At 31.8% G+C, this 17,350-nt stretch overlaps 1 protein-coding gene across 8 annotated transcripts in view; it reads left to right on the top strand.

Moving 5' to 3' along the window:
- The window catches only part of Nachralpha4 (nicotinic acetylcholine receptor alpha4), a 161,878-nt gene that overhangs the window by 52,278 nt on the left and 92,250 nt on the right, over positions 1–17,350 (top strand). For 4 of the 8 annotated variants that reach the window (XR_012047875.1, XM_072904304.1, XM_072904303.1 and 1 more), the window contains one exon: positions 2,755–2,799. Coding sequence is in view for 7 of the 8 variants with exons in the window: in XM_072904304.1 (XP_072760405.1) it covers positions 2,755–2,799 (45 nt within the window). In the remaining variant the exon portion in view is untranslated. Of the gene's footprint in view, positions 1–2,754; positions 2,800–14,416; positions 16,720–17,180; positions 17,225–17,350 lie in introns of those variants that run through there. The other 4 variants (XM_072904306.1, XM_072904308.1, XM_072904309.1 and 1 more) reach the window with 3 other exon arrangements.

Here is a 17,350-nt window from a genome sequence, read left to right as displayed (position 1 = left end):
GCACGTTAAAAAAGTACATTTCATCAATATTAATATCTATGGTAATGTATCCAACTAAATAATAGTGATTAATCAAACACTATTAATTGATAATAAACAATTATTTTCTTTGTAATGTGATTTTTTTTTTTGTTTTTATTTTCCCCCTTTCGAAACATATGTTTTTCGCCAGAAATTAGCGATCGGATATGTATTCCGCGCAATAATTATCACCTCCATTATCATTACTAAAACAAGCAGAGTCCATCCTTCGCCCAAGTCAACCAGCGCAATGCGACATGGTGTAACGCGGAAATTAATTAGGAACGGTCGCTGCGCGAATACTCTTGCGTCTACGCGCGAAACTCGACAGGAATTTTCCATTTACGAGCCACACGAATACCACACGTACACGGGAGACTAATATGCACCTGTGTACCTGGAAGCCCGTCGCATATGCTCGAATCAATTAACATATTGCGCGTTGGCACTAATGGTCGAAGGGGAGACAGGTATACTCGGACGCCTGTGCCCGGTCGCAATCAGAGTTTAATTACATGTATAGTAATTTGCTAATTACCGTTCATTCTATACTCGCAATTCGTTGTGAATCGATAGTTTCGATTCGGTGAATTACTGTCTTTCTATATTTGAACCGATTTATATTCGTGATCGATTAGCACAATAAGTTAACTGCAATAATAATATTAAACTGCTAACAATAATAATAAAATAATCATTGCTAGTATTATTGTTACTGTTTATTAATTATTCGTGGTAACATTATAAGCCGAATAACAAAGCTATTATTAGTATGATATCAGTGATTAGTACGATACAATAATTATGATTTTAATGTACATAAATTGGAGAAACTATATTGTTTTGTGTTAGTTTTATTATTAATGCTATTATTAAATTATTAATATACCGTTAGATAACATGTGAGAGATTATATTATCATTATTATTACTGCTGTCGTTTTAGATAGTCGATATCGCCCTGCGTCAAGATTGATTATTCGCACCGACGAATGCAGTCGTTTTCGCATCGGCGCGGAAATTCAATCGTACAAACCGACATGTGAGTTTTCCACTTCGCGCAGCTACAATCGATGTGACATTAATTTCAAACGAATCGGTAAATACACGAGCATGTATATTGAATGAGCCCGAATTAATTAACGGCTTCGATAATATATATCACCGCCCAAGTTCTATATAATTTCGCAAAAATTCAATGAATGTTCCGAAGTCAATATTGTTTTCCTTCCGTAGCAGGAACGTTTTTTTTTCGACGAGGCATTATTCATTTCCAATATATGAAAAATTAAGATAAAGTTTATTGGGAAACCACGATAGAACATAATATTTTATCTTAAAGAATTGCTGAGAACAATTTGTTGACCATCCACAAAAGAAATGATTTATTACACTTTTTTTTATTAATTCTTCTAATAACGTCTCTACGATTATCATTATATAAATGGCTTAAGTGGCACTCTTTTTTGCGTGAAGCAAAGGCGTTTCTTGACAGCACCGCGGAAGTACATTAACCCTTCGTTACATTTACATTCACGATCCAGCGAAACGTATAGACCGAGGCTATATTGGTATTATTACATTTGCATATGAATGCAATTCGCCTTCCTATCGCGAGAGAATAATTCACCCTACAGTGAATATCCATTCAATACCGGGCACTCGGTGCGATTACCTTGTCGTACATCTTCTCATCGATGTCACAGCGGAAATGTCAACATAATGAGTACATATTTATTATTTTGCTACGTTATAATATTCATGAACTATAGACAAATTTTATTGCATGTTGAGATTGAAATTAGAAAAATGAAGGCGATGAGAAAATAACATTATACAAGTGTATGCGAAAATATACCGCTGATGAAAAACTTAGCATTGCTGTAATTAATAAATAATCGTAAATCCGAGTATTGCATAATAATTTTAAATAATAATATATTATTAAATTAATCGTGCTGCTAGAATTGCAATAGTTAATTACGATAATTAATATTAAGGCAGTATTTCTCTCTCAATAATATAGTTTTACTACTAATTAATAATTATATAATTACAATAATAGTTCAATGGCGTTATCCTAAAGTTAAATGGCGATCAATATGATATAAATATTTGAGATTAAATCTTCGACATACATAATTTGCATGCAGTTAGAATTAGATCTCCACGTACATGCGAACATAAACGATCGCGTGTATGAATTCATGTGCGTGTAGTTTGAATTGTGAATGTCGGAGATTCACGAAATAGCGGAAAGTCCAAAATCGCATACCAGCAGTCCATAACTGGGATTACCATTGCAAGTTCCATCTACACGCTCGACCAGCTAGTTGGTCCAATTAGTCGCGGGCCGACGTTGAATCCGGAAATTACAATGCGCTGTCGGTGACAGGCACAAAAAGAAGATGTGAGGAATGTCGTATGCTTTCTATAGAATGCGTCGCATTACTAAACGTTTGCCAAATGGCGTCCATTATCCAGGAACCATTATCGACAGTTAGATATGTGATTCGATTGAAAGATCGAAGTAAATAATAAGAGATCAGAGCAAGATGTAATGTGAAATAAATATGTTTGTCGCTAAAATATTGTAACATATATACAGAATTAATTTTATTAAACAGAAATATATAGATAATTGTTGATAGAAAATTAATTCACGTGACTGCACAATTAATAATGAATATAAATTTCTCATTTTTAATTTAAAAAAAAATGATTTTTGTTACAGAACTTGAAGAACCAGATCATGACGACAAATCTGTGGGTGGAACAGGTAAGCGATAAATGATTTATTTTGAAATGTTTAATTCATGAATGTTTTATAATATCTTTAGCAAATACCTACCTCTCACGATCTTTCATAATTTATCGAGAGATAAAATACTCAAACTTTTAAAATTATTCAACAACTTTAATCAAGTTAATTCAAGTTTTTAATGTATAAAATATATCGTAAAGATTGTTCGTTTTTCCCAACTTGCGACATGACACGCGAAAAGTTTGATAAAAAAAGTATCAGAAACAACTTATATTGCTGCTTGTAATTGGACTATTACAAATGTTAGAAGGAGAAAATTAACGGCACAACCGAAGTTTGTTTGAGAAATAATCGATATTTTGTTACTTCGCGTTACTCGAACGTAATAATTGCAAATTATTTATGTTACGCTTTGTTATGTCTACTGATGCATCTGCATGATAATCGCGACGTTATATATTTTTTACTGCATAGAATAAAATAGAATAAAAGAAAGCAATAACGGATAGTGTAATCAAGTGATTTAATTAAACGAGAATTAAGGCGTCGATTAACGTAGACGATCACGGCATGTTTTTTCAAACAAAAACGACACGCGAAACTCTCGTCATTAAAGTATCTCAGTAGTATTAAGATGATAGTACACGGCTCCTAAAAAAATTAAGTTGCTTTTTTGATATACAGAACATTATTAAAATGCCTAATGTGTAGGTAAACCACTCCAGCAATTTTTCAGGAAGTCTAAGGAAAGAGAAAATTTATATATACTCATGAGAAGTAAGTAAATCTAATTATAATTAAAAAATTAAAGGCACTGCAAAGTTTAATTTTGTACATAACATTTAGCTAGATATAAAATTTTTCCTTCTTTTCGTTGTTTTAAAATTACTTTTGAAATCTAATCAAACATTTTAATAAATAATTTAAAAAAAGACATGTATATACATGTTTTTTTTTTTTTTTTTTTCTGTGCGATGATACCTCCTCTTAATTACTATAAAATTCACGTAGAACGCTTTGAAACAGAACGCGGCTTTGATGCTTTTTCGCATAGAGTATCCGATAAAATGGCGAAATAGATCATATGTCGAGCGCTATTCGTCGATTCATACCACGATTCATACCCAAGCCATACGGTTCGCGGACTGTCGTCTGGTCGAGTTGCATTTCTGTCTGCACGTGTGGTGCATTGTACGTGTACATGGCGAAGCATTCCCGGCGCGTCTCGCGGAGCGACGCGCCATCCCTCAATGTCGAAACCACCCTCTACTCTCGGGGGCGAGCGGCTGCCGGCAACCCCCGGCTGTTGTTAGTGTCGGCGTGCACTCTTGTCTCGTTCAGGACCGTCTCCATACGAACCCCTCGCGTTACATCACTTTTCATTTTCAATTCTTAGGATAGCGAATTTTTGTTATATAATGAATGGCATATAATGAAAGAAATGTTTTTTTCTATGCATATTTCATAAAACGAGAGAATGAGAATTAACAAATGTTGTTTAGATATTTAAGTGATACTTTTAGATTATATTTAATTCTCCATTGCAAAAGGAAAAAATTACTTTGAAAAGATTACAATAATTTTTGTTACAATGTATTCGTACGAGGTAATATTTTCAGAGTAATTTTTTCCTTTTTCAATCGAGAATTAAATGTGTCATACTTAAAGTTATTACAAATAATTTGTATATTATTATAAATTTGCATTTCAACATCTAGATACATAATTGACTAAAAAAATTTTTTTATCTTTAATTGATAAATAACAAGTACATCTATGTAAAAAAAAAAAAAAAATATACACACTTTATCACATATTGTTTTATAAAAATGTACTTATATAAATAGTGAAATAATCTCCTCTGTTGATAAGAAATTCATAATTAGAATACTAATTTTGTTAGAGTCGTCCCTGATATTGTGGTGCTTTGACACAGACGTATAACTAACATGTAGCTAACCGATTTGCTTTTCGTGCAATGTGCTACATATGCGACATACAGTGATAACGAAATCCAGGTTTTGCAATGTGCGCTTTCGTGTAACATACACAAAAAGTAACTTTTTTTTAAACGTCAGAACTTTCATCGTAAATTTCTCTTTAACGTCTCGTAATCCAATGTTATCTTTTTTCTGGATTTTAAACATTTTCTACATAAAAATAAATCCAGTTTTTAAAAGGTATAAATAAAAAGAGAAAAAAGGAGAGAGGAAAAAGATGAAAAGCTTTTGCACGCGCGAATTGTGCACGAATAATACACAGAATCGAAAATTACAAATGATTTATTGGTCAAGTTGTTGGTTAAATCGATTGTGGATGAATAATTGCATATTATGTCAAAAAAACTGTCCATTATGTATGGAACATATAAAACAAATATCGTCAATAAATTTCTTCAAGTATAATTTATTCGAAAATATCGCTATATTGCATTATTTACAGATTTTCCGATTAATGTCATTTTTATTTGTAAAATAGACATAAATAATGGTTGATTAATAGAGCATACAAGTAAACTGAAAACGTTTTTATATCCAGACGCAATTTATACAATTGTGCGGATCTTTCGACTATAACTTAAAATTGTAATCTTTGAATGCACGCGAAAATATACAGGATCACCGCATATCTTTTTTTTTAGTTTTTTACGACCGTTTGTTTGCAGAAACCTGTAATAAAAAGTTTGTTTTCATCTTCACTATTTCCTGCAGTTTACTTTCACATTCACTTCCCCCCGACTATACGCGAAGATAATATTTCATATGTGATAAGTTTGCTATGTGTATAAAAAAATATTGCGAAGTTTGAACATGGAAAATTTCTATAATATACATTTTCAATATACGAAGGTGAAAAAAAAAACGAATATATGTAAATGTAATATTTATATTTAAAGTAAAAAATAATTTTTGTTTATATTATTGACAATTTATATTTTCTCTACGATATATTTTCGTATACCGCTTCAGAAAAGTAACAATAGCGAGACGTGTGACAATATTGACTATGCCTCGAGATATCGAGAGATTTCTTGGCACGTAACATTTCTCCGATATGAAACGCAATTCTTACACGGGAGCGCATATGGCGCGATACTTGCGCGATTTACTCTCCGACGAAATAGCAAAGTACCTGCGGAAGCTTTTCCCGTGTGTGCCGAGTTGCACGAATTTAATTATACCGCAAAATCGACCCCGTACATATCGACGAATCCGCAAGCGAAATTACTTCTCCTTGCTCGAGCACGAAAACGAATTAAACTATGCGGCAAAGTACGTCGCCAGTTTGTCTGCAAACTTGATTAATTGTGCAGGCAATGGAATTGTTTAAAAAAAAATGAAGAAAAGATATTGTGTGAAATAGATGATATGTAAATATTTTACGGTATACGATATCGATGAGGCAATAATAAAATAACGAAAACTAAACAATCATATCTCACTGAAACAATTATTTATGCAAATTATGCGCGAGTGTCGATCTTTACGTGTGAAAATTGGAACGTAATTTTAAAATATAATATTTTCATGTCGATATTTTTACGAATAATAATTTAGTAAACAGGTGATATATAATATATACATAATTAATGGTTTTATTTAAACTCTGACAAAATTGAAGAGAGAGAAAAATCTTCATCTTACAATTAGTATCACATTTTACCTTAGATTTTTACGTATATTTAAAAAAATAATTAATCAACATAAGAAATTATTTCTAAATGCATATGGCTTTTGTATATAAGAGAGAAAATGAAAGATAGAGACATTGTTAACTTTCAAGCAGTTTTACTCCTTTGTTCAGTTACATTTCAATAATAATGCATATTTCAGATTGTTATTTTATCTATTTTTTTCTGTATTTTCTAATAAAAGTATATTTTTTATTTTTACCATAAGAAAATTATATTTTTGGACTGCTCTTTTCCTTGCATTCGTCGTCGATAGATAGAAAATGAAATTTCAGAGGACGAAGATTTACAGAGTCGCGTTCTTTTAAACGAGTTGGACGAACGGTAGTCAATACGTCGAGAATAAATTGATAGCAAGGACACCCATCCTGTCGAGATCAACCCTGTTATCTGCAAATACCTTGTTCACACTCTTGTTTCGACATTTGCTTTTTTTTTTATCTTGACACTTGCGTATCACTTACATGCTTATCAGACACCACTTATCTATTCTTCGACTCTTTCTCGTTATTTTCTATCTTCCTTCTTTTAAAATTTTATACATCCGCTTTTTCTGCTTTAACGAGTTCCAATTTTTTACTCCTTATTTTCCTCTTCTTGTTTGCAACCAGATTTCAAATTTAATTTAAATTCATCTCTCTTTGTTGCCTCTTAATCTTTTTCCTTTCGTGTTTATTAATATGTCCTAATTTATTGTCCGCCGTTTATCTTTCTTTGTCTTTTGTTATTTTAACTCTATTTTAAGTTTGCTTTTCTTTACGCTATTTTCTAGTTTTTATGCTTCTTTATTGTTTTACTCCTAATAGTCCTTGTGTGTTTATTATATCTTATTTTACTGCCACCTCAATTTTCTTTCTTCCTTTCTTCATTTATCGCTCGAAGCGTCATCAGGTCTCCTTTTTCTCTCTCCGTGTCTCTTTTTCCACTCTATTATTTTCTCGCTCCCATTTCTCTCTCTCTCTCTCTCTCTCTCTCTCTCTCTCTCTCTTTCTCTCTTTCTCTTTCTCTCTGCACTGTCTTTCCTTTTCCCGTTCTTTTTTTTTGTATTTCGAGCTCGCTTGTCCTCATCAGTCTGGCTTTCGATTTGTCGCTCTCAAATAACAAAGTTAGCATGCCGATAATCCGCGTTACGCTCCAGGTGACTGATAATCCTCTATACTTTTTTTGTCCTCCAACCCCACGTCGTTATCTAAATAAATCGGGTCCCCATGCGAGAACAACGAACGTTTTTCGTCTCTCTGTTACGGTAGAAAGTTCACGTTTGCCGGAAATATACGACGTTTACAACGCCTGATATACATATCGATTACGATAAATCAAATTTTTCAAGCGGTAACAAGATTCCCGTGTCAAGGAAATTTTCCCGAGACGGCGCGGGATAAAGACCGTCTTGCAAATTTTTTCTCAATGGTCACACACGATCCTGCTATCTTTTTACAAAGTAGTTCGCTCGTTTATCATTGTACGACTTACATCTTTGCGGAAAGAAGATTTTGATCACGAGTGAAATAAATTCATTCTCTTTTGAGTTATCGAATCATATAATTTATAGCGATATCCTGACAATGGCGTCGTGTAAGCTTGCAAATAACTTGCGGTTTTCAGTACACATGTAGTATACAGAAATGTACAGGAAATGTAGTTTGTTTTTTGTATTTTTCACGTTCGCAAGCGAAACGTTCATATCCGATTATCGTTTCAACGTGCGTCATATAAGCCAAAACGGTTATCGTTACCCTGCGAAATCGACTTTTACGATAACACGTCTGCTTCCATTTTTGGCGCCAAAAATCAACTTTTAGCACATCGTCTCAGTTGAAGTGCTAAATAAAACAGCCCTCGTCGAATCGCATGGGAAAGCTATAGTCTATAGTTGACCGCGCTCTTTTTGTTTAAACTTTGTATAGATACAAGTTCCTTTGGGATGCGTAATAACAATATAACTTTTTCCGTGTCTCTCGGACCATTAGTTAGAGAGTTGAGAAAGTTTTGAAAAACGACAAGATAGTTCGATCGTCTCGAGAAAGACTTTTATTTTTCGCGGTGATCAGTGACGCGATCGGTTTCTCCACGAAAACATCGCGAATCATTAGCAGCTTGCCAATTTGCCTGCATCAAGCGCTATCGAATCCTATCAAACTCATTTCTCCTTTAATCAACGCCGTAATCAACGAACGTAATCGCCGGCAACGTCGCTGCTTATCGGGATCACTTTTTAACTTTTCGAGCGTAAAACTTTGCAACCTCGACTCGCGTTTCTCTCTCGAGATCGTTGATTCAATTCGCGGACATTAATTGCCGCGGCGGCGGCGTCGCTCGAAATTCTCGGCGGAGCTTCTTTTTCGAAGGATTGGTCTCGAACCCGGATAGCAACTTTTCAAGCGAATGCACTTTTCCGTTTCCACGAATGCCGGGACGAGAGAAGGGGAGAAGAGCTGCATCGTCGCAGAGGGAGAAGCTGCATCGGGAGAGGTGCTATCGACTCCGCTCCCGAAAACAACTCCAACATTCCGCTGCCATCTCTCCCTCCCTGTTGCTGCATCCCTTCTCTAGCATTTCGTGGCGAAGCATACCGAAAAACACATAAATCTAAACTTCATTTACGTTCGCCGCCGCCGACACAAAAATGCAGCTCGCGCATAAGCATTTTGTTCGTAGTCAAGCTTGAATTTATTTCCACTGTTTGCACCGATGCATAATTGCCGACTAAAACAATTCTTGAATTTATACAACTTTTTGTGGAAGTAGATGAGTAATGAGAAAACTAAATCAAGTTGTTGATGTCAAGAGATATTTCTAATAACATGTATAATTTATAAATATTCTTCATAATCATATAAAAAGATAGACATTAAAATTTTACTTTAATAAATGTTCTAATTTATATCTTTTAGTTTTCTAATGTTCTATATTTTAATTAAGTTTAACTTGTAAATTTAATTAGACATTTTATTTGATAATTTAAAAATCTTAATGTCACTTAAGGTCAGACATACAAATATACGCTTTCATTCTGATTAAATTCAAAGATTCAATTACGTGCAGAAATTGATACATTTTTGCATTTGTTTTTACTTTCAAATCAATTGATTGATTGAAGTTGACAATCGTTCACCACTAAATTATCCACTTTACTATCATCATTTTTTTCGGTTCATGAATAATTCCTTAAAAGCTTTGAAAAAAAATTCTTTTTAGATCTCTCACTATATCCCGATTGAATCCTGTCTGGAAGAAATTCCCATCGGATCTCGCACCATCTGCAGACTCTCGTTGCGATAATTGGGTGTTAATTAACGGCCGCGGGGCAATCGAATTTTCACGAAGTTTCATCTCTCGCGAGAGGAAATTCACGAGCTTCTCTCAAACAATATTATTCTCGTCGCGTTCCGCGAAAAAAACCGAATCATATCTCGATTGAATTCATTGTCCGTCGGCAATCGTTCCTCCGCGTTAAAATATTTGCATCTGTTTTATAAAAGGAAAAAATTAAATGGACATTTTGCACGTATATAAATAGGTTAATTTTTAATAATCTTGAAATAAAAATTTATCGTATTAACGTGTTTTATAACGCGTGAATTTCCAACTTTGAAAAGCCTGATTAAATAAATATATATAAACTCTTAATCCGTAATGACATTTATTTTATTTGTTCTATTTTTTTATTTTATTATTATATATTATTTGGTCTTTAAAAAAGCAATTTTAAACATATTAAATAATAAATAAATAAATAAATATTTTAATTATTTCAACGTACAACATTACATGAATTTTTTTACTGCGATTTTTACGTTTCTCAATGTAAATAGCAGTTCCTACCGCGGAATTTTAAACAGAGTATTTAGCTTCGAAAGTGTCCAATGCAGCCCGCCGAGTTTTGTCTATTTTCTCGCGCGAGAAATACTTACTAATGCTTGTGCACATACACGCGGCTACTGTAAAATTAGCTGCTATTTTTTGCATGACTTCTCAAACGCTTAATTTACAGCTGGTTTAGAGCAGCGCGACAACACAATAGTAAAACACGCAAGGATTTAGTTTAAGCGTTAATACACGAACACATTGTCCACGGTATTATCGTGCATTTTTCAGCCAGAAAAATTAACCTAAACTCTGAGAATTTTGCGGTAAAAGCAAATAAAATTTTAAATAAACATTTAAATGGCTCTTGTTATTAATTTATGGTTGTTATTTCATTAATATTTATATTCGAAGAGGATTAATATTTTATTATGTTATGTATTAATATAAAAATAGTAAGAGCTAATATTTGTTAATGCATTTTAAATTTGTCGTAATTTTAAGAGACTAGCATTTTTTACATGCTAAAGATTGTATCAAAACTTTATTTTTTAATTAATTCTATAATTTTATTATATAAACTATACAACTAAAAGAAGTAAAAAATGTGTGTGATAAGTTTTATACAAACGTCAATCTTCTAGGAGATTTCTACACGTATATATATATATATATGCGTGTGTGTAAAAATGTATTTGTATATATTCGCATGTATTATTCGCTGTGAAAATTTCTAGACAAATCACTCTCTCTTTTTTTTTTCTTGTTATCGAGAAAAGACTGATGTCAGTGGACTCGTGCTTATCCTTTCGCTATCATTCGTTCTCGCTGTCCTCTCGATCTGCCAACTATCCTCTCTTGAAGGCTACTCACTTCTCTCGAAATATCTATAAAATCCTGCGCAATCCCAATGCACAATTTTCTGCTTCGATATTTTTCGGCATGCAGAGCACATACATAATATTTTCTCCGTTTGCTCCTTGCAAGTAGAATATTCACACATGTAACTATGCGCGTACATATGTATATGCGAACGTCCAAGCATAATCGACAAGTGGAAAAACGTCGAGAAAGGAACGAATGGGTGAAGGAAAAATTGTGTAGACTCAATGGGGTCGATGATCCTTGCTCGGTAAAACGAACGCCGTTTTACCGAGCAAGCTTTTTTATGTAATCGATTTAATTTTTGTCAACTGAATAATTTAGATAGACTTAATTTGTTTCAAGATCATTTTAAATAATCGTGTAATTCGTGATGAAAATTTTATTCATAAATTTATTATACGGTGATAGCATTTTAATTACTGAAAATAAGAAAGATTTTTATTTAAAAAGATATCGTAATCCTCCACATTTCATTTCACAAAGCGGCAAAGAACATTCTTAAAAGCTTTCTCCTCGCTATTTAATTAATAAAATGCACGTAAACATTACTCAATCGATCATACAGACATAAATGCTTAACGAGCGTAACGCGATATGTGCGAAATATGAATATTTACTTAACAAGACCAGATGTTGGTCCATAAATCAATGTACTTCATAATCTATATGGGCACTCCAAATGCACAAGCCATATAACGAAGCATTGCACCGTACCATGCATTAAATATATTAATAGAGGTATTAACACAAAGGTGAGAATAATTTATTATATCGCGAATGTCAAACTGGCGTGTGCGCTAAATTTTTGACAAAGGAAACGCATAAACCGCGATAGACAAATATGAAATATATAAAAGACTTTTTATTAGGACACTATTATTATAATAATTTAATAAATTATTCATTTTTAGTTATTTAGAATTATATTTTAGATTCGCTTTTTTTTTAAAGATTGTGTTTATTATACCATTAAATTTTGGTTTAAACTTTATAAACAAGACGTTATTACGTTTTTGAAACGTTATCGAATAATGTTATAAAAATTAATTATAATATATAATAACGTTTTATGGAAAACTTATTGATTTGTTACTTAATTGTTAGTCACTGTTAATTAATTTTATTATTAAAGTCATTGAAAATTATACGTTTGTGCGGTATTAAATATTTTAACCAAGTTTTCGCGAAATTTTGAAATCTATGGCATCGATGATCGAGTACTAAAGGTATATTGAAATAATTGATCCATCTATAAGTGAGCACCTAATTATTAGGTATAGTGCTTAAATTACGGTTTATATTATGCCAATGGCACAACGGCACGAAGCCGGGGCTGTATGTATATACACGCACAGTGTAGAACTCTATATGCAGCGTTGAGTGTTTAGCTAATCTAGATGAATGTTTCGCGTAATTAGGATGGCTTGTCATACGTATATGTGCCTCAATATGTCGTGACTAATAGACATGTAAATAGCCGCAACCTCAGCTAATTTCCCTTATAATACTACCTTACGCGAGGGCAAAGCATGAATTTTGTATTATGACAGAATTTCCTCTATCGTAATTATTATAAACTATAGCTAGTCCAAAGACGAATTTTTATATTTAATTTTTTTATACTAAAATATGACTCGCCGTTCATATTAAAATAAAATTGTAAAATACATATTCGTTTGTATACTGAAAATATTCAGGCGCGATTATGTTTATCTAATTGTACATTTTAAGTAACGTATTTATATTAATATGCCAGATAAGAATTCGCGACGATATACGATTAACTAGAGACTATCAAGAAATGAAACGAGCGCGGGATGAAGCGCTATCGGATTTTTATTTGACATCCTTGCGAGATAAATACAAATCCCTTTTAGAACCAAACGCATGTTCTCCAAACTAGTCGCATGTCCGGCAGAATTGTTCGTATCATGTAGAAAAACATACGTGATTCGTATATGAACTATATGATGTTCTGTACGATTTTCTCATACCAGAAAATATGAGACAATTTGAGACATTGTTGAAAAAAATTCTTCTTTTTTGCGAAACATTTTTAATGAAAACTATATGAAATATTGATTTATTGTATAAACATATACATATAAATTAACTTCACGAAATAATATTTAAAAAATTCTTTTGTTCTCGAAATATTTATTGAATCTCTTATGTTATTTCTTAAACATTATTATTATTTATTTATATTTATTCTGACTCGTATTAGCAGATGATTAAGCCAATGAGATATCGAAAATAACGTGCTACATCTTGTGAGCTTTGTGTGTGCACTCTTGCATGAGCAATAAATCGTCGAAAAATTATATATATTCTACAATAAATATTGTCTTTATAATATAGTTTATTCTTTCAAGGTAATGTGAATCTATATCCCACATACTCATCTCATTGTACAAATTATATAATATTTGTATGTTCTTAACTTGAATTATTTTAATTTTTATACTGTAATAATAATTACTAATATAAAATTAAATAATACATAATAGTTTTACTGCTATTTCTGTTATTATTGCAAAATTAAATTTCTATATATTTATAATTTTTAGAAAAAAGATTTAACTTCAATTTTTCTCTAATACTTCTTGCTTTATATAAATATACATCAATAAACACTGACGAACAGTAACATCACATCAATTGTTATAATTTTCCACCCAACAATGTAACTGTTACGTACAAGGCATGCCAAATTGTAATTACATTATTGAGGAAATTATAACATTTATGTTATGTTTCTGTTTGTTAATGTTTACTGAATATTATATCTGTGTGATTTGATATATAATTGTGTATAAATTTGTATGTAAATTTGGTAAATGTATATAAATTTTGCAAAATTTTTGCAATTTACATTACATTGAAATTATATAAAAATGATAATTTATGACTCACCAGTACACGATGCGCAACAGTGGAGTTGTAGCATAGAATGTTGATCTGTCAAATACAAATATATTAAAATTATATAGCAGTGTCCAAAATAATAGATATTTCAAAAAATAATTTCTGCGCGCAATTCAATTTTTCAATCATATCTTCCAAATATTTTGTTTAAAAAATGTTTGAAAAAAATTATTTCTTTTTACGTAGAAACTCTCTTTTAAAATATAATAAATAAAAATATATTTTTGTATAAATAAATTAAATAATTATAAATCTAAAACAAGGTTGAAATATTTTATATATATTTTACATGTATTGCTACAAAAAATGTTAATTATTATAAACATTTTGCGATAAATACTTTAAGTATTTGACAAAAAAAAGAATATTTTATTGCTTGATTACACGATTTGATGTAAAACTACGGACTTAAACGAGCAATTAATTTCACAAATAGAACATTAAATAACTTATCAATTTTACTTACCTCGGGGTTGCTCCACCGTTGCCCGATGCCTCCCCGGGCCTCTTTTTCCTCCTCTCTTATCATCGGTTGCTTCTTCATGGCATTCTCACAATATTTACTCGCGAAAACACGATTAATTGCAATCACTCGCACTAATTAACATGATTCGATGATCGCACGGCACTTTATACGGCATTTCCGATGTTAATTACATGCGACACGATGCTACGATTCGTTCGATGTTTGAAATTCACTCGCTACGATTGCGACATTTGTTGGCAAAAAATACAAATTATTTATTTGAAAAGAATAAATCGCGCAAAATACTGTTTCGATAAATAGACGTCTTGTTACGAGTTACGCTTACAATTCATGAAATTACAAGAAATAATCTCGTATGATCTCTTCTAGTACTTGTCGCGATGGTATTTCACGAGATAATACGACACAGGAACAGCCATGACCTTCTTCTCACTTGCTGCGCGAACAGTAACAAGGTCACTGACCGGTGTTCATACATCGTAAAACAGGAGTGCCGAATTTTTATTACGCGATTGGCAATGATTGAAATATACGATTAAATACGACTATATTTATTAATCAAACGCGTTTTAACAGTGCTCGATTCAGAATTTTTTCATTCTGTCTCTACTATCTATCTGCTTTTTATTAATGATCGAAAATCTTCGAAATACGCGTTTCAACAAATCACTGCGTTTTAACAAACGACGAATATTTACCAGATATTGATGAATATTAAAATATGTAATTAAATACGACTGTACTTTTTAATAATAACGTTTAGTTGATAACGCCGATCGATTCAAAGTCGACGTTTCACATTTGGATGTTTTGCGAAATCAACAATTTATACTAGAGCGATATTAACAAGTAATACTACGCGAAGGAATGATTAAGATGCGATGGGATCCGAAAATTTACAATATATATTTTTATTTTAAAGAAATAAATTGCGTGAAATATCTGCTTCGATATATACAGTCAGCGTTTATACGAATTACGCGTACGAATTAAAAATGTCAATCGCAAGGAACGATTTGATCGCATTTGATATCCTCTAGTACTTGTCGCAATGGCAGTTCATGAAATAATACGACGTATCAACGGAACGACCTGCGTAACATTCCAATCTTCTCACACCGCTTTTTCCCCACTCCAGTCTCGCCGCGTGAATGGCAAGGACACACCGACCATAAATATTATTACGTACTACTTTACGTCACGAGGCTCGAATGGAGGAAAGGTGGAAGGGGAAGATTGGAATGCTACGCTAGTCGTTTTGTTGACTCGTCGGCCGTCGTTATTATTTCGTGAACTATCGTCGCGACAAGCACTAAAGGACGTCAAGCGCGATCGTTCGTTGTAATAATTACAATCGGCGGTTACATTATTAACTATTGACGACTTATAATATATACATATGTATATGCGACTCATAAGTAATAGCTACTTATCGAAACAGGCATTTCGGGCGACTTATTTTTTTGAAAATAGAAATAATACAGCAAATAAATTTTTATTGTACATATACTTTTGTATAATCTATCGCATCTTTAATTAACTCGAATCGCACTAGTATTAGTTGATATGATTCGTAAAACTTTTCGAGCATAAAGCGTATTGATTTCGAAGTCGAGCACTGTTACAATAACGTATTTAATTAAAAAGTGCAGACGTATTTAATGACATATTTAATATTATAAAGTATTCTAGTATGTTTTATTATTTTCGCATAATAAATTGGCGTTTGGTATTTTTATACATCGGCAATTTGTTAAAACGCGTGTTTTACACAGTTTATTTGATCGAAATCTATAATAGGTCGACGAGAAAGCAATGGCATACCTTCCAATATTATTCTACGCTTATTTATCTTTGATTCTAATTTGTATTTATTAGCAATAAATGTCGCAATTGAATCATCATGATGAGTGAATTTTGAACATTCAGTAGATTTTAATCGCATACGATAAACGTCGAACGCGCCGTATCAAGTTCATGCAATCATCGAATCTTACTAATTAGTACACGCAATTGTAATTAATCGTATTTTCACGAGTGAATATTGTGCGAATGGTATGAAGAAACAATCGAAAACGATAAGAGAGGAGGAAGAGGTCCGGGGGGAGACATCGGGTAACAGCGGAGCAACCCTAAGGTAAACATAATTTAATAAGTTACTTATTTTTTTATTTATTATTTGCAAATTTAATTGCTCGTTATCTTCTGCGATTATTATTTATTTTATTTTACATCATCTCGTGTAATAAAATGCAAATAAAATATTCTAGGTTTTTAAATACTAAAGTAATATTTAAAAAAACGTATTTATCATAAAATATAATAATTAATGTATACGGAAAAATGTATATAAAATATTTAAACATTTTATTTTAGATTTATAATAATATAAGTTATTTGTATAGAAATTAAATTTTTATTTATTATATTTTATTTTAAAGTTTATATTTATATAAATAATTTTTAACAATTTTTAATCAAATCTTTTTTTTGTGAATAAAATATTTAATTGTGCGCAAATAATAATCATTTTTAAAATATTTATTTTAAAATATTTTGGACACTGCTTTATAATTTGGATATATTTGTATTTTACAGAATCAACATTATATACCACAACTCCGCTGTTGCGCATCATGCCGGTGAGTTATATAAATTATTTTTTTATTTTTTTATGTAATTTTTCTGGAAATTAATAAAAAATATTTACAGATTAATAAAAAAATCTTTATGATTGTGAAGAACGTTGAAACCTCTTTATGACAATT

This window comes from Anoplolepis gracilipes, chromosome 13 (assembly GCF_047496725.1).
Source record: "Anoplolepis gracilipes chromosome 13, ASM4749672v1, whole genome shotgun sequence".
Taxonomy (NCBI): Eukaryota; Metazoa; Arthropoda; class Insecta; order Hymenoptera; family Formicidae; genus Anoplolepis; species Anoplolepis gracilipes.
This window is presented reverse-complemented; position numbering and strand designations above follow the sequence as displayed.